The following is a 21,091-nucleotide window of genomic DNA, read 5'->3' on the forward strand; positions in this document are numbered from 1 at the left end:
CGGCTACGGCCAGTTCCGCTCTGCGCTCTACCGGGCGCTCGGGAGTCGCAGCGCTCGAACTCCTGGGAGCCGCTGTCCAGCAGCTGCCTCGGCCACCGGTCTGGTCCCTGGAGAGAGGCGGAGGCCCTGACGCTGCTCTCCGGTCGCCGCCTCAGCCGCCTCCTGCCGCCTCCCGGCCCGAGCTCAGGTCCGCCGCTGCCGGGCGGCGAGCGGGCATGGGTTTGGACGCGAGCGCCGATTGGTCGGGGTCTGGGGCGGGGGCGCGAGACGTGCGCCGATTGGCTGGGGGGCGGGGCAGCGGGCGCCGATTGGCCGCGGCGCGCCGCCGGCGTGTGCACCCCGCCCGCCCCTCGCGCCGCCGCCGACGCCGCCGACGCCGCCGCCGCCGCCGCCGCCCGGGTCATGGTGCTGGGCCGCGGGCTGCTCGGCCTCCGGAGCGTCTCCGCACTGGGAGCCGCCTGCGCCCGCCGCGGCCTGGGTACGTGGGCCGGGGCTGGCCGGGGTCTGACGAGGCGCGCGCCTGACAGGGGTCGGGGGCGCGGGGACCGGCCCGCGGAGGGGATTCCGCCGGCGTCGCGGCCGGGTAACGGCGGTTAGGCCGCCGCGCCCGCCCGAGGGGGGCCGGGGCGCCGGGGACGGCCGGGAGGCGCCGGTCCGCCGCGGGCTGACGCTGTTTTCTGTCGACACAGGCTCGTAACCCCCGCGCAGGCAGGCCGCCTGGGGTCGGGAAAAGGCGCCGCGGCGCTTGAGTCAGGCTTGGCGGGGGCTGAAGACAGCGGGGTCACTGGTCAGCTGGGGGTTGCTGCAGCAACTGTGCCCGGTAAGGAGCCTCGCGCCGCCTCCCCGCCCCTGCGGGCCCATAGCCCCGGGGAGCGCGTTCCCGTCTTCTCCTCCAGGAGAAACCCGGGCCACACTATTCCGAGGTGTAGACAAAGGGCGCAGACCCGGCGCGGGTCCCGGGAGACGTGGGAACCTTGACCCCCCCCCCCCCCCCCCCCCCCCCCCCGCCTCCAGCCTCTCTTCCTCACCACCCAGCCCTCCAGACTGAGAGGCGTGGGACGCGCCGGCCCAGGGGCCTGCTCCTGCAGCTGTCACAGTCACCGTGTTCCCTCCCGCCTTGAGGGAATGTTTTGACCTTGATCTTGAAATCTCTTTTTCCTTATTCCTGACGTCTCTTGTGGCTGGTGTAGCGGCAGGGGCAGTAGGTTAACCTGAGCCTTTGGAGATGGTTAGTCGTTACCCGAATGACCACACAGCTGTTAGGGACAGGAAGCCAGCCCCTGCAAATCTCAGCGAGCGCTCTCAGGGGTCTGGAGTGGGTGAGCTGTTGCCCTTGCTAAGGGAAGGGCCCCCGGAGACCCTCACCGGACTGTCAGGGCCTCTGGCAGATCGCCTGTCTGGGGCTTGGTTTCGGCTCAGGTCATGATCCCATGGTTTGTGAGTTCAAGCCCCCGGCAGCCTCTGTGCTGACAGGGTGCAGCCTGCTTTGGCTTCTCTCCCTCCCTCTCTCTGCCCCTCCCCCTGTTTGTGCTTTCTTTTTCCCTCAAAATAAATAAACTGGAAAAAAAAAATCCATATGTTAAAAAGAGAGAGAGAGAGAGAAGCCACTCAAAACAGGTCTCAGGACTTGGCCCCGACTATAGGCTGCAGTCCTGTGCCCTCTGCTTATACACAAGCAAACTGGTTGCAAACCAGTGAGCTGGAAGCATTTCTCAGGCATATAATTTTTGGAAAAGGACTAATGTTTCTGGTGGTGCCTGCAGAAATAATTGTGAGTTCCCCAGGCTCCCCAGGAGAAGCCTCAGCACAGGTTGTAAATAGTGTTCCTTCACTGGTAGCGCTCCTCTCCCAGCCTGCAGAGTCTTGCTTTAACCCTTTAATCCTGTCACCCCCCACCCCCCACCCCCACCCCACTCTGCTCTGCAGTCCTTCCTGGGCCCTGATAGCACTGGACTTTAGCAGAGGTGGAATATCACAGAAACTGGATGATACAGAAATGTTTGTTTTGCCGTGGGCGAGAAGGGCCGGGGAAATGCCAGCCGCTTGTCAGAGGAAAGGGGGATTGGATACTTGGCGTCCTCTTTAAAGCTGCGATTCGGCCAGTCTCCCCATGAGCACGCCACCGCCCCTGGGGCCGCGGTCCGTCAGTCAGCTGGTGCTGCCTGCGTTTTGGATCCCTTCAGGGACAGTCCCCCCATCCCAGTACCGACCCCAGAATTTCACGGCCGGGTCCTGTCACCTTTAGTGGTGTTGATCTTTTTTTGCGTTGAGACTTAGAGTATTGTTGGCGCTTCTGTGAATTTTTAGGTTGAATAAGTTTGTTGAAAATATCTTGGCACCTGACTCCTTGGTGGAGGATACTTTTGGCTCTTGCCCTGGCGGGGTCCTGTGGCTCAACAGATGGTGATTCCGTCTCCTACACACTTGAATCTGGAACCCTGGTGGCCCCTGGTGGGTTTTGGGGGTTATCCAGACTTCCAGTTCTGCCCTTTGAAAGTGACTATTGTTCTCTTCTCTGGCTGGAGGCCTGGAAGGGGCGGTGAGCCCGTGTGACTGAGGCTCTGTTAGCTGGGCCGCGGGGCACTGAAACGTAGTCCCGCTGGGCATGTGCCCTCGGGCTTCCTCTCTTCCTGGTCTGAGTCAGGTGTGAGCACCCAGAACGAGCGGCGGTCACAGCTGACGGTGGTTTGATCACAGCCACAAGCTGGTCCTTCTGTCCTCTTGGAACCCGCGAGAAAGAAAATAAGGATCATGGTCTGAGAGAAATGATTTGTGAATATGCACATGAATAATTTTCTGTATTTTCCTTGCGGATATGGGAAAGTGAGGATATTTTCTTCTTTACCAAAGGAACTCAGAGAAGCAGACACGGCGAGCCTCACGCTCTGTTGCTCGCTGTCACTTTCCCAGGTCGTGGCATCAGGACGCCAGGGCTCCTGTGCTGTGTCAGCCTGGCACGGCCTCCTGTGGACGCTGACCGGGGCTGCCCTTTGTCTTCAGGTCCGGCCCTGCTGGGCGTCCTTCTCCATCACACGGACTGTAGGAAGAGCTCCACCATGGACCAGGGAACCCTGAGGGTCGAGTTGCTGCCCGCGCTGACCGACAACTACATGTACCTGATCATCGACGGCGAGACCAAGGAGGCCGCCATCGTGGACCCGGTGCAGCCTCAGAAGGTGGGAGGCCCCAGCGCCGCGTGTTTGTCCCCCGCCGGGGTTCCTGTCTGCTGTGTCCTCGCGGCTTGGCCGAAGCTAAACCGAAATTAATCCATTTGGTTTTGAAAAACAACTGAACTAGTGTCCGGCCACTCTGCTGTGGGGCACAAGGCCGGGGGCGGGTGGGGCCGGCAAAGGCTGGGGCGTGGAGAGAAGTGGGTTTCTGTCTGTAAGGTCCCTGGTGGGGGGCGGGGAGCAGGAGCCCCCCTCAGCCTGCCTGCCCTTCCACGAGGCTTGCTGTCCCTCCACACTGCCTCTGGGGGTGGCGACATCGTCTGGAGGGGCTCAGGTTGCGGCTGGCACGGAGCCGCCACTTGCTGCATGAGAGAAAAAGGCCACCTTTGCCCTGCGCTGCTGGAGGGGTGTTGGGGGGCGGGGTGGGGCCCAGGTCGGCAGGGTCAGGTCAGGGCCCAGCCCCTCCTGGCAAACCCTGGGTCCCGCTGGGCACCCCCGCAGGCTTTGGAGCCAGTGCTGGGAGCGCGGCCATGGCCCATGTCTTGTCTCACGTTTGGCTGCAGGTCGTAGAAACGGTGAACAAGCACGGCGTGAAGCTGACCACAGTGCTCACCACCCACCACCACTGGTAAGCTCTGGAGCCCGAGCTGCCTCCACGTCAGTCGAGCCGCCTGGGCCTGTACGCCCCAGGCTGGCGTCCGTGGGGGTCGGCACCTGCAGGCTCCCTGGACCCTCCCACAGGCGGAGGCCCGGGGCGTCGGGGTCCCCGGAAGCCGGCCCCTCCCAGCCGTATCCTCTGCGCCGCCGAGGGCTGGCCCCGGCGGGACCGTGAGAGGACTCGAGGGCGCCGGCCTCCGGGCTGCTGCCCCTCGACCTTGGCCCCGGCCACGGGCTCTGCTAACTCCGGGGCTCTGTGGGGAGGACCTCCAGCCGCATCTTTGAAGGCTCTTGGGCTTGTGTGATGGGAGACCGGCTTTGATGTCGGGGAAGAACCTAGTCTAGACGTTAGTGTTTTTAAAAATCAAGCAGGTGTATTTGGAGAGGTTGTGGTTTTTGAAATTTGAAGGGAAAAGGATGAAAGGAGCACTTGTGTTTGGGTTTTAGACCCTCCTGTGGGGTTTTTGAAACTTTTGAGTCTCTTCTCAGCTGGAAAAAAATCTTTATTTGGCTCATTTTCTTTTCTAATTAAGTGCCTGAGGGCAGCCAACCCCTGACGGCCCGTCCCCGAGGCTGCCGCTGCGCTTGAGTCTGCGTGGGGCGTCTTCCCCGTGGGAGTGTCCTGGGCACGTGGGTCGGCCAGAGTTTGCTCTGTGGTGGCACCTTCTCGGTCGATGTAACTAAGCCGCTGAGAGTCTATGGGGGCGTCGGGTGTTAATTCCTGGTGCTGACGGATGGGTTTACTGCCGTGCCCTTGGCCGCTGCCCAGCCAGCTGCTCTTTCTGGAAGGTGCCCCGCGGGCTGCGGCCTCTCTCCTGCGCCAAGTAACCACCACGTCACTTTTCTGATGTTGCGATGCTCTGAGGTTTTTCACGCGGTTGTGTTGGAACACAAGATCCCAAACTGGGCCCCAGGCTGAGCCCCAGGGTGTAGGCGCCTCCCTCTCTCACTGTCCTCGCTCTCCTCGGTGGAGGCGGAGGTGTTTCTGCAGGTCAGTGGGGGACAGTGCTGGGATGCTGGCCTGTGTGGAGCTGACCTGGGGGTGCGGGAAGGGCCCGCCCCCGTTATCTCTGGGCTCTGCCGTGTCTGGGCCCCCGGAGGACTCCGTAGATAAACGTGTGGTGAGGAGCAGGCGCTCTCTGGCCATCCGCAGCCCTCGCCTGGTCCTGGGAAGGCTGATCTGCTGTTGGGACACTAGCCCTGCTCCGAGGTCAGGGCCCTGGGCTCACGCTGGCGTGGTTCCAGCCCCACAAGGCCAGGGGTGGAACTCTTTTCCTGTTTCTGAAGCGCAGGTCAGGCTGCCCCCATTGAGCACTGGGAGCCCTGGAGGAGTGTCCTGGCTGAGGTTAGAATCCCTTGCAGGGTGGGGGTGGGTGGGGAGGCGTGTGTCCAGGGCTGGCCCGGCCCCAGCTCGCCCTCTGCCTCTGCCCGTTTGTGTGTGTGTGTGTGTGTCTATTTGTTTGTTTGTTTAGATGTAAGTGTTTGTATGTTTTAAAGTTTTTAATATTTTAATTTTTAACATTTTATTTTAGAGCATGAGTGAGGAAGAGGGCAGAGGGAGAGAGAGAGAGAAGAGAGAATCCTATGCAGAGCCCCACAAGGGGTTGAATCCCATGACCGTGAGACCATGACCTGATGAGCCTGAGTCGGATGCTTAACTGACTGAGCCCCCCAGGCACCCCTAAAGTGTTAGTTTTGACTCCAGTTAACGTACAGTGTTAGTTTGCTTCACGTGTACGGTACAGTGACTCAGCAGTTCCATACGTCACCTGGAGGTCGTCACGACAAGCGCTCTCTTAAGCCCCATCCTGTTTCCCCCGCCCCCTCTGGTGACCATCAGTGTGTTCTCTGTAGTTAAGAGTCTGTCTCTTGGCTTGCCCCCCCTGCCCCCGATTTGTTTTTCCCTTTGCTCATTTTGTTTCTTAAATTCCACATATGAGTGAGATCACACGGTATTTGTCTTTCTCTGACTTATTTTGCTTAGCATTGTACTTTCTAGACCTATCTGTGTCGTTGCAAACGGCAAGAGTTCATACTTTTTTATGACTAATGTTCCGTTGTGTGTGTGTATACACATAAATATATCGCATTTTCTTTATTCATTTATCAGTCAGAGGACACTTGGGCTGCTTCCTTACCTTGGCTGTTGTAGATAATGCTGCTATAAACATTGGGGTGTTCTTGTATCCCTTGGATAGATACCTAGCAGTGCAACTGCTGGGCCGTAGGGTAGTTCTGTTTTTAATTTTTTGAGGGACCTCCATACTTTTCTTCAGAATGGCTGCACCGGTTTGCATTCCCACCAAAAAGGGTTCCCCTTTCTCCGCATCCTTGCCAATGTCTCTTGTTGCCTGAGTTGTTCACGTGAGCCATTCTGACAGGTGTGAGGCGATATGTCATTGTGGTTTTGATTTGCATTTCCCTGATGATGAGTGATGTGGAGCATTTTTTCATGTGTCGGTTGGCTATCTGGATGTCCTCTTTGGGGAAGTGTCTATTTGTGTCTTTTGCCCATTTCTTCACTGGATTATTTGTGTTTTGGCCTGGACGGTCCCCTATGTCAGGAGCATCACAGGCACATCGGTTTGATAAGTTCTTTATAGATTTTGGATACCAACCCTTTATCTGATATGTCATTTGCAAATATCTTCTCCCATTCTGTGAGTTGCCTTTGAGTTTTGTTGATTGTTTCGTTCGCTGTGCAGAAGCTTTTTATCTTGATGAGGTCCCAATTTTTGCTTTCGTTTGCCTTGCCTCCAGAGGTGTGTGTAGTAAGAAGTTGCTCTGATTGACGTCAAAGAAGTTACCGCCTGTGTTCTCCTCGAGGATTTTGATGGCTTCCTGTCTTCATTTAGGCCTCTCATCCATTTTGAGTTTATTTTTGTGTCTGGTGTAAGAAATTGGTCCGGGTTCATTTTTCTTCATGTTTGCTGTCCAGTTTTCCCAGCACCACTTGCTGAAGAGACTGTCTTTATTCCATTGGATATTCTTTCCTGCTTGGTCAAAGAGGAGTCGGCCATCTGTTTGTGGGTCCATTTCTGGGTTCTCTGTCCTGTTCCACTGATCTGAGCGTCTGTTCTTGTGCCAGTACCCTACTGTCTTGATGAGGACAGCTTTGTGATACAGCTTGAAGTTCTGGCTTTCCTCTTCAGGGTTGCTTTGATTTTTCGGGGTCTTTTGTGGATCCATATAGATTTTAGGATCGTTTGTTCTAGGTCTGTGAAGGATGCTGGTGTTATTTTGATAGGGATTGAATTAAACGTGTAGATTGCTTTGGGTAGTATCGAAATTTTAGCGATTTTGTTTTTCTACTCCACTTCTCGCAAATGCTTTTGTTCAGTGTATTATAGTTTTCAGAGTACAGGCCTTTCATCTCCTTGGCTAGGTTTATTCCTGGATATCTTATTCTTTTGGGTGTAACTGTAGATGGGCCTGTGTGCTCAGAGCAGCGGGTCCCAAACTGGGACGAGGGGGCCTTTGAAACTCCCGCTGTGCCAGCCGCCCCCCGGCCAACGGCGTCAGGAGCGGGGCAGGAGCCAGGACTTGGTGCTTCTTACAGATCCTCTGGCGACTCTTATGTGCCCAAAGCTTGGGAGCTGGGGGCTTGGGGATTATCCAGGTGTTTGTGATTTGGGTCGGTCGCTCCAGAAGCTTCTCCCGCAACAGGGCAGGGGCACAGAAGTGCCTCATTTGGGAATGGCGTATCTGAGAGCGTTCTTTTCAGTGGAGCCAAATGACACTGAGGCCAGTTTCCTGTGTTGGGAGATGTGTTCCCGCTTCTGAGAAGGTAACCAGGAAAGAACATCTGGTCGGGGTTTAAAAGCAAGCGGGCCCCTCCCATGAGCAGGAGCCCAGGTCTCCTTTCCAACTTCCAGGGACCACGCTGGTGGGAACGAGAAGCTGGTCAAGTTGGAGCCTGGGTTGAAGGTGTGTGGGGGCGATGACCGGATCGGGGCACTGACTCACAAGGTCACGCATCTGTCCACACTGCAGGTGAGCAGCGAACGAATGGAAAGCACTCGAACGTGGTTGGCCTCTGGGCCTTAAAGGGGCGGGGTGTGGCAGGGACACTCGCCCTGCTCCTGGCAGTTCCCTCCCCTACCCAGGGGCCCAGAGGGGACCTCGAGGGCTTGGGATCGGAGGCAGCATAACCTGCGAATGGCTGGAGGGCCTCTCGGGGCCGCCTAGGCCTGCACGGTCCCCAGTGTCAGGAGCATCACAGGCACGTCAGTAGGCCGATGGTCCCGGCTGCGGGGAGAGGCTGCCAGGCAGGGTTTTGAGACCGTTGGGGAAGTGGAAAAACAGAGCACGCACGCATCAGGTTCTCACATCAGCGTCACGTCTCTTGGAAGTGATGACGATGTGCGGTTAAGCGAGGGGACGTCCCTCTCCTAGGAGACTCAGCTGGAGCCTTTAGGGGCGATATGTCAGCGCGTGCGCGACTCCAGGTGTGTGTGTACAGGACACGCTGCGGACGGGCGCACCGTTAGCATTTGGTGACCGGGTAAAGGTCACAGAAGTTCCTCTTTTTTTCAGTTTTTTGGTAGGTTTGAAAGTTTATTTTTATTTTTATTTTTATTTTTTTATTTTATTTATTTTTTTTTCAACGTTTATTTATTTTTGGGACAGAAAGAGACAGAGCATGAACGGGGGAGGGGCAGAGAGAGAGGGAGACACAGAAGCGGAAACAGGCTCCAGACTCTGAGCCATCAGCCCAGAGCCCGACGCGGGGCTTGAACTCACGGACCGCGAGATCGTGACCTGGCTGAAGTCGGATGCTTAACCGACTGCGCCACCCAGGCGCCCCGAAAGTTTTTTTTTAAAGTTGGCAGGGGGGCAGTGGGAGACAGAGAAGGAAAACCAAACGGAAGGTCAAGTACTTAAGAAGGAAAGCTAGCTTTTCTAGCACGACAGCTGTTTCAAATTTGGCCCGATGTTGAGGAAGAAAGCAAAAGAAGCCCCTTTGCTTTTGCACACCAGCAATACCAGGTTGCAGGGTGCACCTCGCCTCTGGGGCGCCCTCGAGGTCGGGGTCCCACGGTCACCGGCGAGATCTGTGTCCTGCTCAGTGGAGCAGTGGTGATGGAAGCCGCGCTCTCCTTGGGGCGTTGAGGGTCTGAGGGGGAGTCCGTGGGATCGGTGGTCCACCTCCTGGGAGCCCGTGGGGAGTTCGCAGCGTGCAGGGAGCCCATGCCAGTGCGTGCTTCGTTTAAGGTGGGGTCTCTCAACGTCAAGTGCCTGTCGACACCGTGCCACACTTCCGGCCACATCTGCTACTTCGTGAGCAAGCCCGGGAGCTCTGAGCCTCCTGCTGTGTTCACAGGTGAGGAGTGTTCTGTGTGCGTGCTGGGGCGGGGTGCACTTTAAAAGACCCCCGTGACTTAGGGTTGTCCGCGAGCTCGGGGCAGAGAAGCGGAGCGTTTGCGGCCAGGCTTCCCGAGCAGGGCTGTGGCAGGGGGCCTGCAGCCCTGGGGGCAGAGCACGGGAAGGCCGCTGTTTGGATGCACCCCCGGCCTTGGCCTGCGTGAGTGGCCGGCAGGTAGGCCTTTCCAGCAGTCGAAGGGGCTTTTCCCTTTGGAGAGAAAGTGAGAGAATGTTGGTGCTGATGGGGGAGCCGGTGAGGACCGGAGCGGCAGAGCGTATCAGCCCCAGCCTCGAGCAGGCCCTGCGGCGGCCAGAGGCAGCGTGGGGGTCCAGAGCGGCTCTGCAGCCGGGCGGGTACGTGTGGGGATCCGGGTGGGGACCCATGTCGGCTCTGCGGCGGGGCTCAGTCAACGGCCAAGTGCGGCGCGGGTGACATGAGACGTTAACTTGGGGAAACCACAGACGGAGCGTGGGGTGCACGGGGCCTCTGGGACCTCCACAGCGCTCGTGAGCCCCTCTTCCCCCGTCAAAGCCGACTTTAAAGACTGCAGCCATTCTCAGTGTCTTCGGTGGTGCAGCAGCAGGAGGTGTGGTCCCTGGGGTGACCCCGAGTTCGGGCTGTGCAGCCCTGAGCTCGCTCTGGGCCTCGCCCGCCTGTGTGGGGGCAGGTGGGCACCGGGCCTGGGAGAGTCTGCGCCCCTGTCATTGCTGCGTCGGGTGGGTCCTTGGACGTCAGTCTGTGCATCTGCCGGGTGGGCTCTTGGGGGTTGGAGTGAGGCGGGTCCCTGGGGACGGCACAGAGGGGAGAAGCCGTGTCCCCGCCTTGGAAGGCGGGTCTGCCTGCGCAGAGACCCTGGTCTGAGCCCAGGCCCATGCGGTGCGTGTGTCCTCCATGAGACCATGGCCAGCGGGGGCGTGTTGTACGTGCCAAGTCGCGTGTGCCCTCGCGGCGCAGCTCAGGTGTCCGCGGCACGGACAGTGAGGACTCAACGTGTGGGAACCGGGACGTCCGGCAGGTCCCGGTGTGGAAATAGGGGAAGGCCGGGCCCCCGAGTCTCCTGTTCCCGTGTGCAGCCCGGCCTCCTCTGTGGTCTCTCTGGCTTCTAGCTGGTTCTGACTCACCCTACCTGGTGGGGCTGCTCAGGGGCACAGCCCAGTCCTGACCCCACTAGGACGTCCTGTCGTCTTGTGGGGACAGTGCTGCACCACACTGTGATGGCCCCACGGTGGCAACCTGGTCCTCGGTTGTGGTCCCAGTGGCCCTCCCACCCCCACCTCGGGGAAGAGTCTGGCCTGCACTGATGGAGGAGGACTCCCCGCCACCGGGGCCTGGAGAACAGTGGTGCCTGAGCCCCCGCTTGGCACGGAGCCCTTCTCAGGGAGGACCCAGGGCGGGAAGCAGCAGCCCACAGAGCCTCAGTGGGGGTCAGGATCAGGGGTGTCAGGAGGAGGGGAGTCAGGAGGAGAGGTGTCAGAAGGAGGGCCAGGAGGAGGGGTATCTGGAGGAGGGGTGTCAGGAGGAGGGTCAGGAGCAGGGGTGTCTGGAGGAGGGCCAGGAGGGGAGTCAGGAAGAGGGTGGAGGCGGGTCAGGAACAGGGATGTCAGGAGGAGGGGATGCCCCTCTAAAGGGCTGAGGCAGGAAGGGGGTCTGTGAGGCGGCAGGCTCGGGTCTTGAGGGCCCGGGTGGTGGCCAGTGGGATCCCGGGGGTTCTATGGGCTGGCACTGCCGCCCAGGATGAGAGGAGACTTGGGGAGGGGCCCCGGCTGGCTCACGTGACTCTCGGTCTCGGGGTTGTGAGTCGAGCTCTACATTGGGTGCAGAGATTACTTAAGAAAAGAAAAAACAACCCCCAACACAATTATAAAGAAGTAAAAAGAAAAAAGAGGCGCCTTAGGGAGGTGGGCCTGGGAGGGCTGCTGGGTGGGTGGGGACAAGGGCTGGTGGGGGGGTCTCGGCGCTATGGGGACAGGCTAGGACAGTGAAGGGAGGAGTCGGGAGACCCTAAGGGGTGGGTTTGAGCCGCTGTTGGCGGGACTGGTAGTGCCAGTTAGCGAGACTTGACGGGAGAGGTTGGGGCACGGGAGCCGCGAGCTGGACGTCTCTCTGGGTCCAACCTGGCAGTTGGGGGTGGCCCATCGGGGGTCTGGTAGAGGCCGGCTGTGGGTACAGCCATGAACGCTTGGTGTCCAGTGTAGCTCAGGAGCTGGCCACCAGCCCCTCAGGGGGTGTCCTGCCGGCAGCCCCCCACTGCTCCGTGGCTGTCCCGTTTTGCAGGCGACACCTTGTTCGTGGCTGGCTGTGGGAAGTTCTACGAAGGGACAGCGGACGAGATGTACAAAGCCCTGCTTGAGATCCTGGGCCGGCTCCCTCCAGACACGGTAGGTGGGGCCCCACGGAGCGAGGTCCTCACCTCCCGCCCGTCCTGTCCCCCGTGTTGGGCAGAGTGGGAAGGCAGAGGCATTTCCTCTGGAAGCGTGGCTTTTCTTGTACTGTTTATTGCTGTTTAACGTACACGCGAGAAATGCCCGTTGTCCTCAGGGACACCTCGGTGCGTGTCGCTAAAAGGACCTGGCCCAGAGCCCCGCATGCGTGTCTGCGAGGGCTTTGAGGACAGATCACGGAGACTCTCTGAACTCACAGTTTGGTGTTCTCCTCAGAGAGTGTACTGCGGCCACGAATATACCATCAACAACCTCAAGTTCGCGCGCCACGTGGAGCCCAACAATACTGCCATTCAGGAGAAACTGGCCTGGGCCAAGGTGAGTGGGGCGCCCCGGGCGGGGGTGCGTCCGCGGGTCCGTGACCCCGAAGTGCCTCTCTGGGAGCAGCGCTGTCAGGGCGCGGTGTCCAGTGTGGGCAGAGGGCGCTCCTCCTGGCCGGCAAGCCAGTCTGGTCTCGGAGCGGCCCTCCTGGAACTCCGCGAGGAAGGCCCAGTTCTCTGGTTAACGTCCTTTCTGACACAGTGGGGCTGGGTTGGGCCTGGGAGTCCGCATTTCCAGCAGGTGCCCGGGTGAGGCCGGCGCCGTGGGTCCCTGATCTGTGCCCCACGTCCTGAGCACAGGGTAGGGGGGACCGTGAGTGAGCACCTCCGCCTCCCGTTTGGGGAAAGCGCACCTGCTGGCCAGCGGCGGGATTTGCCCCAGAGGCTGCTAGTCCGGAAGGCATTTATTTCCGTGGCGACCCCTAGGGGTGCTCAGAGGTGTGGCTGCAGGGGTGGCCTACTGTCCCGGAGGCGTCTTCAGTGGGGCGTCTGCAAATGCTGCTGCAGGTGGGTGGGCTGAGGGAGGTGCCCCTGGACTTGGGGGCCCTTCCCCATCTGGTGGCTGACAGGTGTCAGTAAGCCACACCTGGAGGCCTCAGGTGCCGCTGGGCCTTCTGCTCCGTTCATGACCAGTGCTACTTTGGAGTTTTGTTTCTTAATAAATCACCTGTTTTTTTTGAGCATCTTTATCAGGTTTTGGGCACGGGCTCACAAAATAACACCTGTAAGACTTCAGACACTACCTTTATCACTTGGTCAACATTATCCCTTTTTTTTCGCAGTGCACGTAGGCGAGTATTTTAGTGACCTCCATGAACTCACCCTGTATATGTACCACACGTACTGTTCCTTTTCATTTAGTAATGGGTCCTGCTGCTTTTTCCATAGCAATCTATTCATACTGAACTAATTCGCTTCGTAGTTACCTACTTTTATTAAAAATTTCTTTAAGTGTTTATTTTTGAGAGTGAGAGAGACAGAGTGCGAGTGGGGGAGGGGCAGAGAGAGAGGGAGACACAGAATCTGAAGCAGCTCCAGGCGCTGAGCGGTCAGCACGGAGCCCCACGCGGGCCTCTAACCTACGTGGGGCTCAGGTCATGACCTGAGCTTCACTGAGCCCCCCAGGCGCCCCCGTGCACATTGTACTAATTTGCTTCATAGTTATCTACTTCTAAAACACTAATCTTAACTGAGGATACTTTCCATTTGATAAAACATACCTGTGTTGAGTGAGCAGTACACGGTTTGATGACTTTTGACAGTATGTGGCCCTGTGTGAGCCCCCCACCCCCAGTCGAGATTCAGAGTTTCCCTTGTCACTCTGCTTTCACCCCCCAGCTGCAGATCGGCTGTCATGTAGGTCACTCTGTTCTGCAGTCTCAGAAACAGAGCTGTAGAACACTGGCCGTGTCTGGCTCTTCAGCTCAACGTAACTGGAGATTCATCCCCGTTCTTGACTTCTGAGCGGTGTGCTGTACTGCAGTTTGTTTATCCGCGGTGGATGGACTCTTGGGTCGTTTCCAGCGTTTTGCTATTGTAAACAAAGTTGCCGTGAACCTCTGTGCGCACGTCTTTGTGTGAACACAGGTTTCGCGGTGCGTGGGTACAGACCTGGGGCAGCGGGGCCCGGCCGCCTGAAGTGTACGTTTAACTTTGAAGAAGCTCCCGAGCCTCTTGGCCCGCCCTCTGGGGACGTGTAAGCCCCAGGGGCTCCCCGTGCACAGGTATCGCCGACGTTTTCAATTTCAGCCGTCCTAATTAAGGCGTGTAGCCGTGTCTCCCTGTGGTTTTAAAGTTTCCGTTGCTCTGGTGGCTGTCGGCCTCTTACAGGTCCTCTTTTGTGAAATGTCTGTTCAAATCTTTGGTCCGTTTGAAAAACTGAACTCAGTTGCAAGAATTCCTTATGTATTCTGGAAACACGTCTTTACCAGATACATATCTCAAATATTTTCACCCGGTCTGTGGCTTGCCCTTTTATTTTCTTAACAGTGTCTTTTCCCGAATAAAAGTTTACACTTTTTTTTTTTTTTTTTTTTTTTTTTTTTTTTAAATTTTTTTTTTTCAACGTTTATTCATCTTTGGGACAGAGAGAGACAGAGCATGAACCGGGGAGGGGCAGAGAGAGAGGGAGACACAGAATCGGAAACAGGCTCCAGGCTCCGAGCCATCAGCCCAGAGCCTGATGCGGGGCTCGAACTCACGGACCGCGAGATCGTGACCTGGCTGAAGTCGGACGCTTAACCGACTGCGCCACCCAGGCGCCCCAAAAGTTTACACTTTTGATGAAGTTCAGTTTGTTGATATTTTCTCTTTACACCCTTGGTGTCCTAAGAAATCTTTGCACACCCCTTGCCGCCAAGACTCTGTGCTGTGTTTTCTCCTGACAGTTGTGTGGTCTTAGCTCTTACGGTCATTCAGATTTATACTTAGGCCCGTGATCCTGCTCGTATCGACGTCGGTGTCCGTGTGAGGTCGGGGTGCGAGTGCATTTGCTTTTGCAAGTTGACATCCTACTGCACAGCACCACTTGTTGGAAAGATCGTCCTTTCCTTGTTGGATTACCTTGGTGTCTTTGCTAAGTAAAACGGACAGTGCAGGCGTGAGTCACCTCTGGACCCTCCTCGCTGTTCCGTGGGTCTCTGGGCTTCTCCTCCATCAATAGCAGATGGTCTCAGTTACTGTAGCTTGTGGTAAGTCTGGGAATCAGGCTGTATGAATCCTCCAACTGTGGTCTTTTTTGTAAAATTGGTTTTGGCTCTTTGAAGAGCTTTGCATTTCCATAGAAATTTTAGGATCTTGTTAATTTTTACAAAAAGGTCAGCTTGGCTTTTGATTGGGACTGTGATGCGACAAAAGATTTGGAGAACTGAGATCTTCACAGTATTGAGTCTTTTCGTGAATATACTGTCGCTTTCCGTTTACTGAGGTCATCAGTTCCTCTCGGCAGTCTTTTGTAATCTTCGTTGCTAAAGAAGCTGTGCAGGTTGTTAAATGTATCCTTAAGTACTTCACTTTTTTGTATTTGGCTGAAAATGATCATTGTTGAAGTCTTCAGCAATACAAACGATACTTGTTTGATCTTGTATCGTGACCTTGCTAAGCTCCCTTACTCTAGCGTCTTTTTCGTAGATTCCTCAGCACACAATCACGTCGTCGGCTAAAGAGACACTTTTCTTCCTTCTTTTCCGATTGATGTGCCTCTTATTTACTTTGTTGGCCTAATCACACCGGCTGCGGTCTCCGGTACGATGCCGAATAGAGACGGTGGGAGCGGACACCTCTGCTTTGTTCCCGGTCTCGGCGGGGAAGCATTCGGTGTGTCACCAGTACGTTAGCTGCAAGTTTTTTGTGATCTTTCTTAGGTTGAGGGCGTTCCCTTCCATTCCTGGTTTTCTGAGAGTTTTAATCACGAGTGGGTGTTGAATTCTGCAAACCGACTTTTTCTCTAGTGTGTGACCATATCTTGCTTTACTGTTAATATGGCGGGGTACATTGGTTTCATTTTTTTTTTAATTTCTTTGGAGAGAGAGACAGAGAGGCTCCTTGCTGATGCGGGGCCTGATCCCACGAGCTGTGAGACCATGACCTGAGAAACCGAGTCGGGTGCGTAACCGGCTGAGCCCCCCGGGTACCCCCTCAGTTGGTTTCAAATGTTAAACCCACCTTGCTTTCTAGACAGACTTTGTCGTGCTGTGTTACGCTGCCACAGTGCCTCTGTGTCTGTGTTCACAAGGGATATTGGCCTGTAGTTTTATTTTCTTGTAACGTGTTTGGTCTTAGTACTGGGGCAGAGCTGGCCTCATTAAGTGACTCGGAAGGTGTTTCCTCGTATTTTCTGAAGGAATCTTTCTGTGATACTATTTTTTCCTTTAATGTTAGAATTCACCACTGGAACCATCTGGACATTGAATTCTCTTTGTGGAAAGATGTCGTCGTCATTGTTAGAAGTGATGTCTGTCTTTTGTGTGTAGGGCTCTTAGATGTTTGCATCTTCTCGAGTCCATTTTGTTAGCAGCTTCTGTCTTCCAAGGAACTGTGTACATTTTGTCAAGGTTTTCAAATTTGTTGACGGTTTTCATGCTGTCTTTCTCGAGTGTCAACTTTGTGGTGGTACAGTTCACGTGTGATAAACCGCATCGGTTTCAAGCGAAGGGCCGAGTGAATTCTGACAGATAAACTGACACCACTGAAACGACGACCATTACGATGAAGACACAGAACGTTCCACCACCCCCGAAAGGCTTCTTCACGCCTCACTGTCTTCGCGGCTCCGGACACCTACCGATCTGCTGGGTGCCCTAGAGCTGTTGCGGTTTTTAGAATTTCGTGTAAACGGAAGGTACCTCATGCACGGTCTCCTGTTCACTCAGCAGCAGGATTCGGAGGTGCACCCCTGCTGCTGCGTGTCAGGAGTTGATTCCTTTTCACCCCCGAGCAGTATTCCATTGTTGGGTTTATCCGTTCCCCCATCCGTAGACGTTTGTGCTGTTTCCGGGTGTCGGCTGCTGTGAACCTCTGCGCACAAATCCGTGTGTGACACACCCTTTCATTTCTCTCGAGTAAATACCTAGGAGTGAAACGGGTAGGTGGTAGCGGTGTACGTTTGACTTGTAGAGAAAGTGCCGAGTTGGCTTCCTAAGTGGCTGTCACTTTACATTTGTGTCAGCCGAGTGTGAGAGTTCCTCTCGTTCCACAAGCTCGCCAGCCCTCGGCATCGTCACTCGTTGTGGTTTTAGTCATTCTAATGGGTACGTAGTGCAGTCGCGTTGTGGTTTCAGCTTGCATTTCCCTAGTGTCTCAAAACGTTCAGCGTCTTTTTCTGTGCTTATTGGCCATTCTGTGAACTGTGTGTTCAAATCTTTTGGCCATTTAAAAATTTGAACTGTCTAATTTTCGATCACAAGAGAATTTTGTAAGTATATGCTGGACGCAAGTCCTCTGTCGGCTGGTTTCTCTCGTTTTGTGGATTGCCTTTTATTTTTTTGACAATGTTTTTTGAAGAGCAAACATTTTTAATTTTGATAATCAAGTCCAGCACATTAACTTTTTTATGGTTCATACTTTTTGTCTCTTATCTAAGAAATATTTGCTTTACCCAAGTTCAAGAAACATTAAAAAAAAATTTTTTTTTGACACTTATTTTTGAGAGAGGGGCAGAGAGAGAGACGGAGACACAGCATCCGAAGCAGGCTCCAGGCTCTCAGCTGTCAGTACAGAGCCTGATGTGGGGCTCAAACTCATGAACCGTGAGATCATGACCCGAGCTGAAGTTGGACATTTAACCAGGCGCCCCAGCACTCATTTTAATAGATAATCTACAAGGTGATGACCGTGTATGGTCCTCTGACTATACGTGTCGACGTGTTTTAGAATTATCCTTAGAAGTGTTAACTTGTTTCCTTCCCTCATAGGAGGTGGAGAAGGAATTCTCAGGAGGAGTGAATACTGGAGGAAGCAGGGAATATTCTAAAACACCCAGCTTGTTTTCACCAGAAGGGGAGGATCAGAGATTAGCGACAAGCCTTCATCTTGACCTCCCGCCAGACCCCTACTTGGTGTCCCACCAGCAGTTGAAGGATCACCTCTTGCCACCACTGGTCACGTTTGGGGGTGGCACCGGGACCCTCGGGTCTGAGGGCCCTGTGTGTGGGTGCCGACAGGTGCTGTCCAAGCTCTGACCCTGTGGCCCTTGAGATCAGCCCGGCAGAAGGTCAGGGGCCGCAGGGAGGGCGGAGACCCCCAGCTGCCAGCTGACGTCCCGCACAGGTCCGTACAGGAGTGACCAGTGGGCCAGATGGTGCTGATCAGGAGTGAAACCATCCCGACCGGAGGGCTCGTCCTGGGTTTTTCTTCTGGGGAGCCTGTGACGAGAGCTTGCCGCCTTCTAGAGGGGCTGTGAGCCCAGGGCAGGGACCACGGGCACCTGTCACCTCGCTCTTGCAAGCAGTGAGCTGTGCATGGCCCATGACTGGTCTTGGTGCAGGGCTGGTGGTGTTTTCTTCTGCGTTTTCTGCGTTTTTGCTGGTTATTTTTATCATGTAAAACACACACTTCATATCAGCGTAAAAGTTTTCGCGTCCCCCTCCACTTCCAGGACAGCAAGGGGAGAAGGGACAACTTGTCGGTGGTGGCCGGGACACTCGCGTCTCCACAGCGGGAAGGGGCCCGTCCTTGCACTGACCTGACCCCGTTCCCTTTGCCTTCTGAGTTGGATGGTATTTTAAGATTAGAAAGTACTCTGAAATGTTCCTTTAGACGTTTCCGTGTTCACGTGACCTCTGTCCTCTGCAGGAGAAGTATGGTATCGGGGAGCCCACAGTGCCGTCCACCATCGCGGAGGAGTTCACCTACAACCCGTTCATGAGAGTGAGGTGAGGGGCGTGGGCACCTCCGGGTCACCCTCGTGCCGCCGGCGGGGGCCCGCTCACCAGTCCCTGCAGCTCCCGGGTGGCTCAGGCGACGCCACGGGGTCTTAGCAAGTGCCCTGAGCCTAGGAAGCAGGCAGCTTTGTCAGGGGTTCTCTCCTTACACGTGGCCAGGGTGTGGGGTCCTTTCTGACACCGCAGTCAGGATCCACACGTGGGCAGGCACGGTCCCCGGGAATCTCGTGGAGCTCTGTCACCGGGGCGCTGCCGGGAGCCAGCGTGGAGTCCGTGTCCCCCGTCTTCTGGGTCATGGGCAGGACGGCTTGGCCAGCAGGCCTTCTACCATTAGGAACACGCGAGTTGGCCGTTAGTGCCGGCCTTTCGTTTCGAAGGATGTCCCGACTTCTGCCTGCTCTTTTCTTCCCTGGGGCCCCGGGACCCCAGGGGCCCTGGGGCGGGTGGTGGGCCGGGGGGCACCACGTGTGGCCTGCAGCCTGGCCTTCGGCTTCCGCAGGGAGAAGACGGTGCAGCAGCATGCTGGCGAGACGGACCCGGTGACCACTATGAGGGCCATCCGCAAAGAGAAGGACCATTTCAAGGTGCCCCGGGACTGAGGTGGCCGTAGGGCCTGGGGCGCCCGTGGCCACTGCCGCCTTCAAGCACATTTTGGGTGTTCAGATGTTTTAGGTGAATTTCCTGCCAGGAGTGGAGGAAATTCAATCTTGGCTTAATTTTAAATTAATTTCAGAGCCCTTTGCCCGTGTTATCAGATGTTCTAATGCATATTTATAAGAGAAGTCTAGAAAGTGTATTATTCCCCGATGCTCTGCTTGCGGACTCTCTGTTCTCTCTGGCCTTCGGTGGGGCCCTGGTCCTCGCCGTGTGAGCCCCACGTGGTGCCCTCTGAGAGCCGGCCCTGTCCCCGCCCCGTGCCCCCCAGAGCAGGACGCCTGGGGGATGGCGTCGCCCTCACCTCCTTCTCTGGTGGGTCCTGTGGCGTCCTCTTCACAGAGCCGTTTCCGCGTGGACGTGGAGTAGAACCCCAGCCCCGCCTGGGGCACCGAAGGGTTCGTGGACACAGCATTTCTGTGCTTGGGGCCTCCGCCCCGCGGTGCCCCAATCCCTGGGTGCCTGGTCCTGGGCCGCCCGCAGGGACAGGCGTGGACACCGTGCCTCGTGTGGATGAAGGAGCTCTCCGACGCGACCGCTGGCACCTTGCCGCCCCCGCTGAGGTTTGATCCATCTAGCCCCCCTGCAGGGGAGAGGCCCCCATCACCTTCCCCCTGGCCGAAGTGCGGGGAGGCCGGGTCCCTGACCTGCGTATCCTTGTCCTGAGTTCCCTCTGCTTTTGCCGGAGGAAACCCCGAAAGCTGCTGTCCCGGGCAGCGGCCATTTCCTTAGCCAGCCGCCGCAGGCCAGACCCGGGCTGGGGGAGCGGGGCGGGCTCTGGCTGCACCGAGCCTCAGGCCACGTGGGGGTAGTGGGAGGACCCAGAGGCGGGACGGGGAGGGACGAGGCTCGGGGCCCAGCCGGGGGCAGGACGGGCTGCTCACGTGTGCACCCGGAGGTCTTCCGGTTCAGACCCGACCTCCTCCGCTCGGCTCTGCCCTGTGACGCACGGCGCCCGAGGCCCTGCCTGCCCCACCCTCTCCTGCTGGACAGCCCCCGGTTAGTGCTTCTCGTCCAGCTGAGGTTGTCTCCCGCCACTCTCCTCAGACAGCCTCCGGTCGCCAAGGACCTGTCCAGGTCCTGGCTCCGCAGCTGCCCATGTGGCCATGGTGCCGTGCGGCCGGGGAGCAGTCACCCTTGTCCAAAGAGGATGCCTTAGGTGGAGCCTCAGCCCCCCTGCACCCCCAGGTGTGTCAGGGAATGGGGTTTCTGTGGGTCCTTCTAGATGCTTCATTTTGTAGCTCTGTACTGCCAACTGGGCGTAGTGGTGTGGGCGTCTCAGGATGCGTCGTGGTGCTTTGCGAGGCCTGTCGGTACCGGAGAGCGCGGGTATGCGGTGTGGCCCTCTGCTGTGTCCCCTCCGTCCGGGCCCTGTGCGTGAGCAATTCTCGTGTAGTCAGGGACCCCACAGCCACCGCCTCCCCAGCCCACCTCCCCCCCACCCCATGGGGATGTGTTTCTTTAGTTTGCATGTTAACAACTGCACATTCAGATGCCAAAGAAGAGAAATAAACGTTTCTGAAACGTACGAACACAGAAGCGCGCCCCTGCACCCGGCCTCTCCCCACCCCGGGAGCCCTGGATAGCAACTCCCTTTGCACGTGTTGTCCTTGGTGGTGGGACCCGCTGGGCCACCCCCACTGGCTCTTGGGCTGTGGTGCAGCTCAAACGCTCTCACGTGGGCCCCAGCTGGCCGTGGAGGATGGGCACTTCCACGCGGGAGAACGTGTTGGCCCATCCGGTGGAGGAGTCTTGTCCGCCGCACGAGGGTGTGGACCGCCCTGGGGCTGCTCCGCGGGCGTCGCGTGTGCTGGTGTCTGTGGCCCCCCGGGAAGCGAGTGGGGCGCTCCGTGGAGGCTGCACGAGAACCGGCGGGGACGGGGGAGGCTGGCCGTGTGCGTTTCCGACCCCGGGCTGCCTCTCCTCGGGCTTCTGGCCAGTGTTCTGCTGGCTTTGCTCCTTGCCGACCTTCCCCGTTGAGGGTCAGCCGTGCTCCAGTCACACGTGTTTGAGTTGGTCGCTCCGCACTCTGTCGTCTTATTGAAGAAATCTTTGATGGAGTCAAGTTCGTGTCTCCTACTTTCCGTCCTCTGCTGCCCTCCTG

At 57.0% G+C, this 21,091-nt stretch overlaps 2 protein-coding genes and 1 long non-coding RNA gene across 13 annotated transcripts in view; 2 read left to right on the plus strand and 1 right to left on the minus strand.

Moving 5' to 3' along the window:
* Positions 1–70: 70 nt before the first annotated feature.
* HAGH (hydroxyacylglutathione hydrolase) lies at positions 71–19,140 on the plus strand. Of its 11 annotated transcripts, none has more exons than XM_045462394.1 (10): positions 71–187; positions 690–820; positions 3,001–3,176; positions 3,734–3,798; positions 7,703–7,820; positions 9,042–9,150; positions 11,467–11,570; positions 11,850–11,951; positions 18,245–18,324; positions 18,833–19,140. In XM_045462394.1, the coding sequence occupies exons 3-10, from the start codon at positions 3,057–3,059 to the stop codon at positions 18,930–18,932; spliced, it is 798 nt and encodes a 265-aa protein (XP_045318350.1). In that variant the 5' UTR covers positions 71–187; positions 690–820; positions 3,001–3,056; the 3' UTR covers positions 18,933–19,140. The 11 variants fall into 11 exon arrangements, with proteins under 11 accessions (XP_045318350.1, XP_045318349.1, XP_045318340.1 ...); XM_045462384.1 differs by lacking the exon at positions 71–187 and adding an exon at positions 194–478 and having other exon boundaries at positions 2,911–3,176; positions 18,812–19,140; XM_045462385.1 differs by lacking the exon at positions 71–187 and adding an exon at positions 194–478 and having other exon boundaries at positions 2,911–3,176.
* Positions 5,094–21,091, plus strand: part of IGFALS (insulin like growth factor binding protein acid labile subunit) — a 28,100-nt gene continuing 12,102 nt past the window's right edge. Inside the window, exons 1-2 of the mRNA XM_045462383.1 lie at positions 5,094–5,104; positions 19,900–20,175. The gene's annotated coding sequence lies outside the window, so the exon portion shown is untranslated. The remainder of the gene's footprint in view (positions 5,105–19,899; positions 20,176–21,091) is intronic.
* Positions 17,651–19,905, minus strand: LOC123589798. The gene is made up of 2 exons (XR_006708464.1): positions 19,292–19,905; positions 17,651–18,657 (listed from the first exon to the last, which is right to left on the minus strand). It is a non-coding gene; the product is annotated as an uncharacterized LOC123589798 (long non-coding RNA).

Source organism: Leopardus geoffroyi, chromosome E3 (genome assembly GCF_018350155.1).
Source record: "Leopardus geoffroyi isolate Oge1 chromosome E3, O.geoffroyi_Oge1_pat1.0, whole genome shotgun sequence".
Taxonomy (NCBI): domain Eukaryota; kingdom Metazoa; phylum Chordata; class Mammalia; order Carnivora; family Felidae; genus Leopardus; species Leopardus geoffroyi.

Bases quoted from the DNA above. Each gene is read 5' to 3' on its own strand.
- HAGH (XM_045462384.1), top strand. From the start codon at position 216: ATGGGTTTGGACGCGAGCGCCGATTGGTCGGGGTCTGGGGCGGGGGCG. The intron at 3,799-7,702 runs GTAAGCTCTGGA...TCCAACTTCCAG, and splicing joins CTCACCACCCACCACCACTG to GGACCACGCTGGTGGGAACG. The intron at 18,325-18,811 runs GTGAGGGGCGTG...TGTGGCCTGCAG, and splicing joins AACCCGTTCATGAGAGTGAG to CCTGGCCTTCGGCTTCCGCA.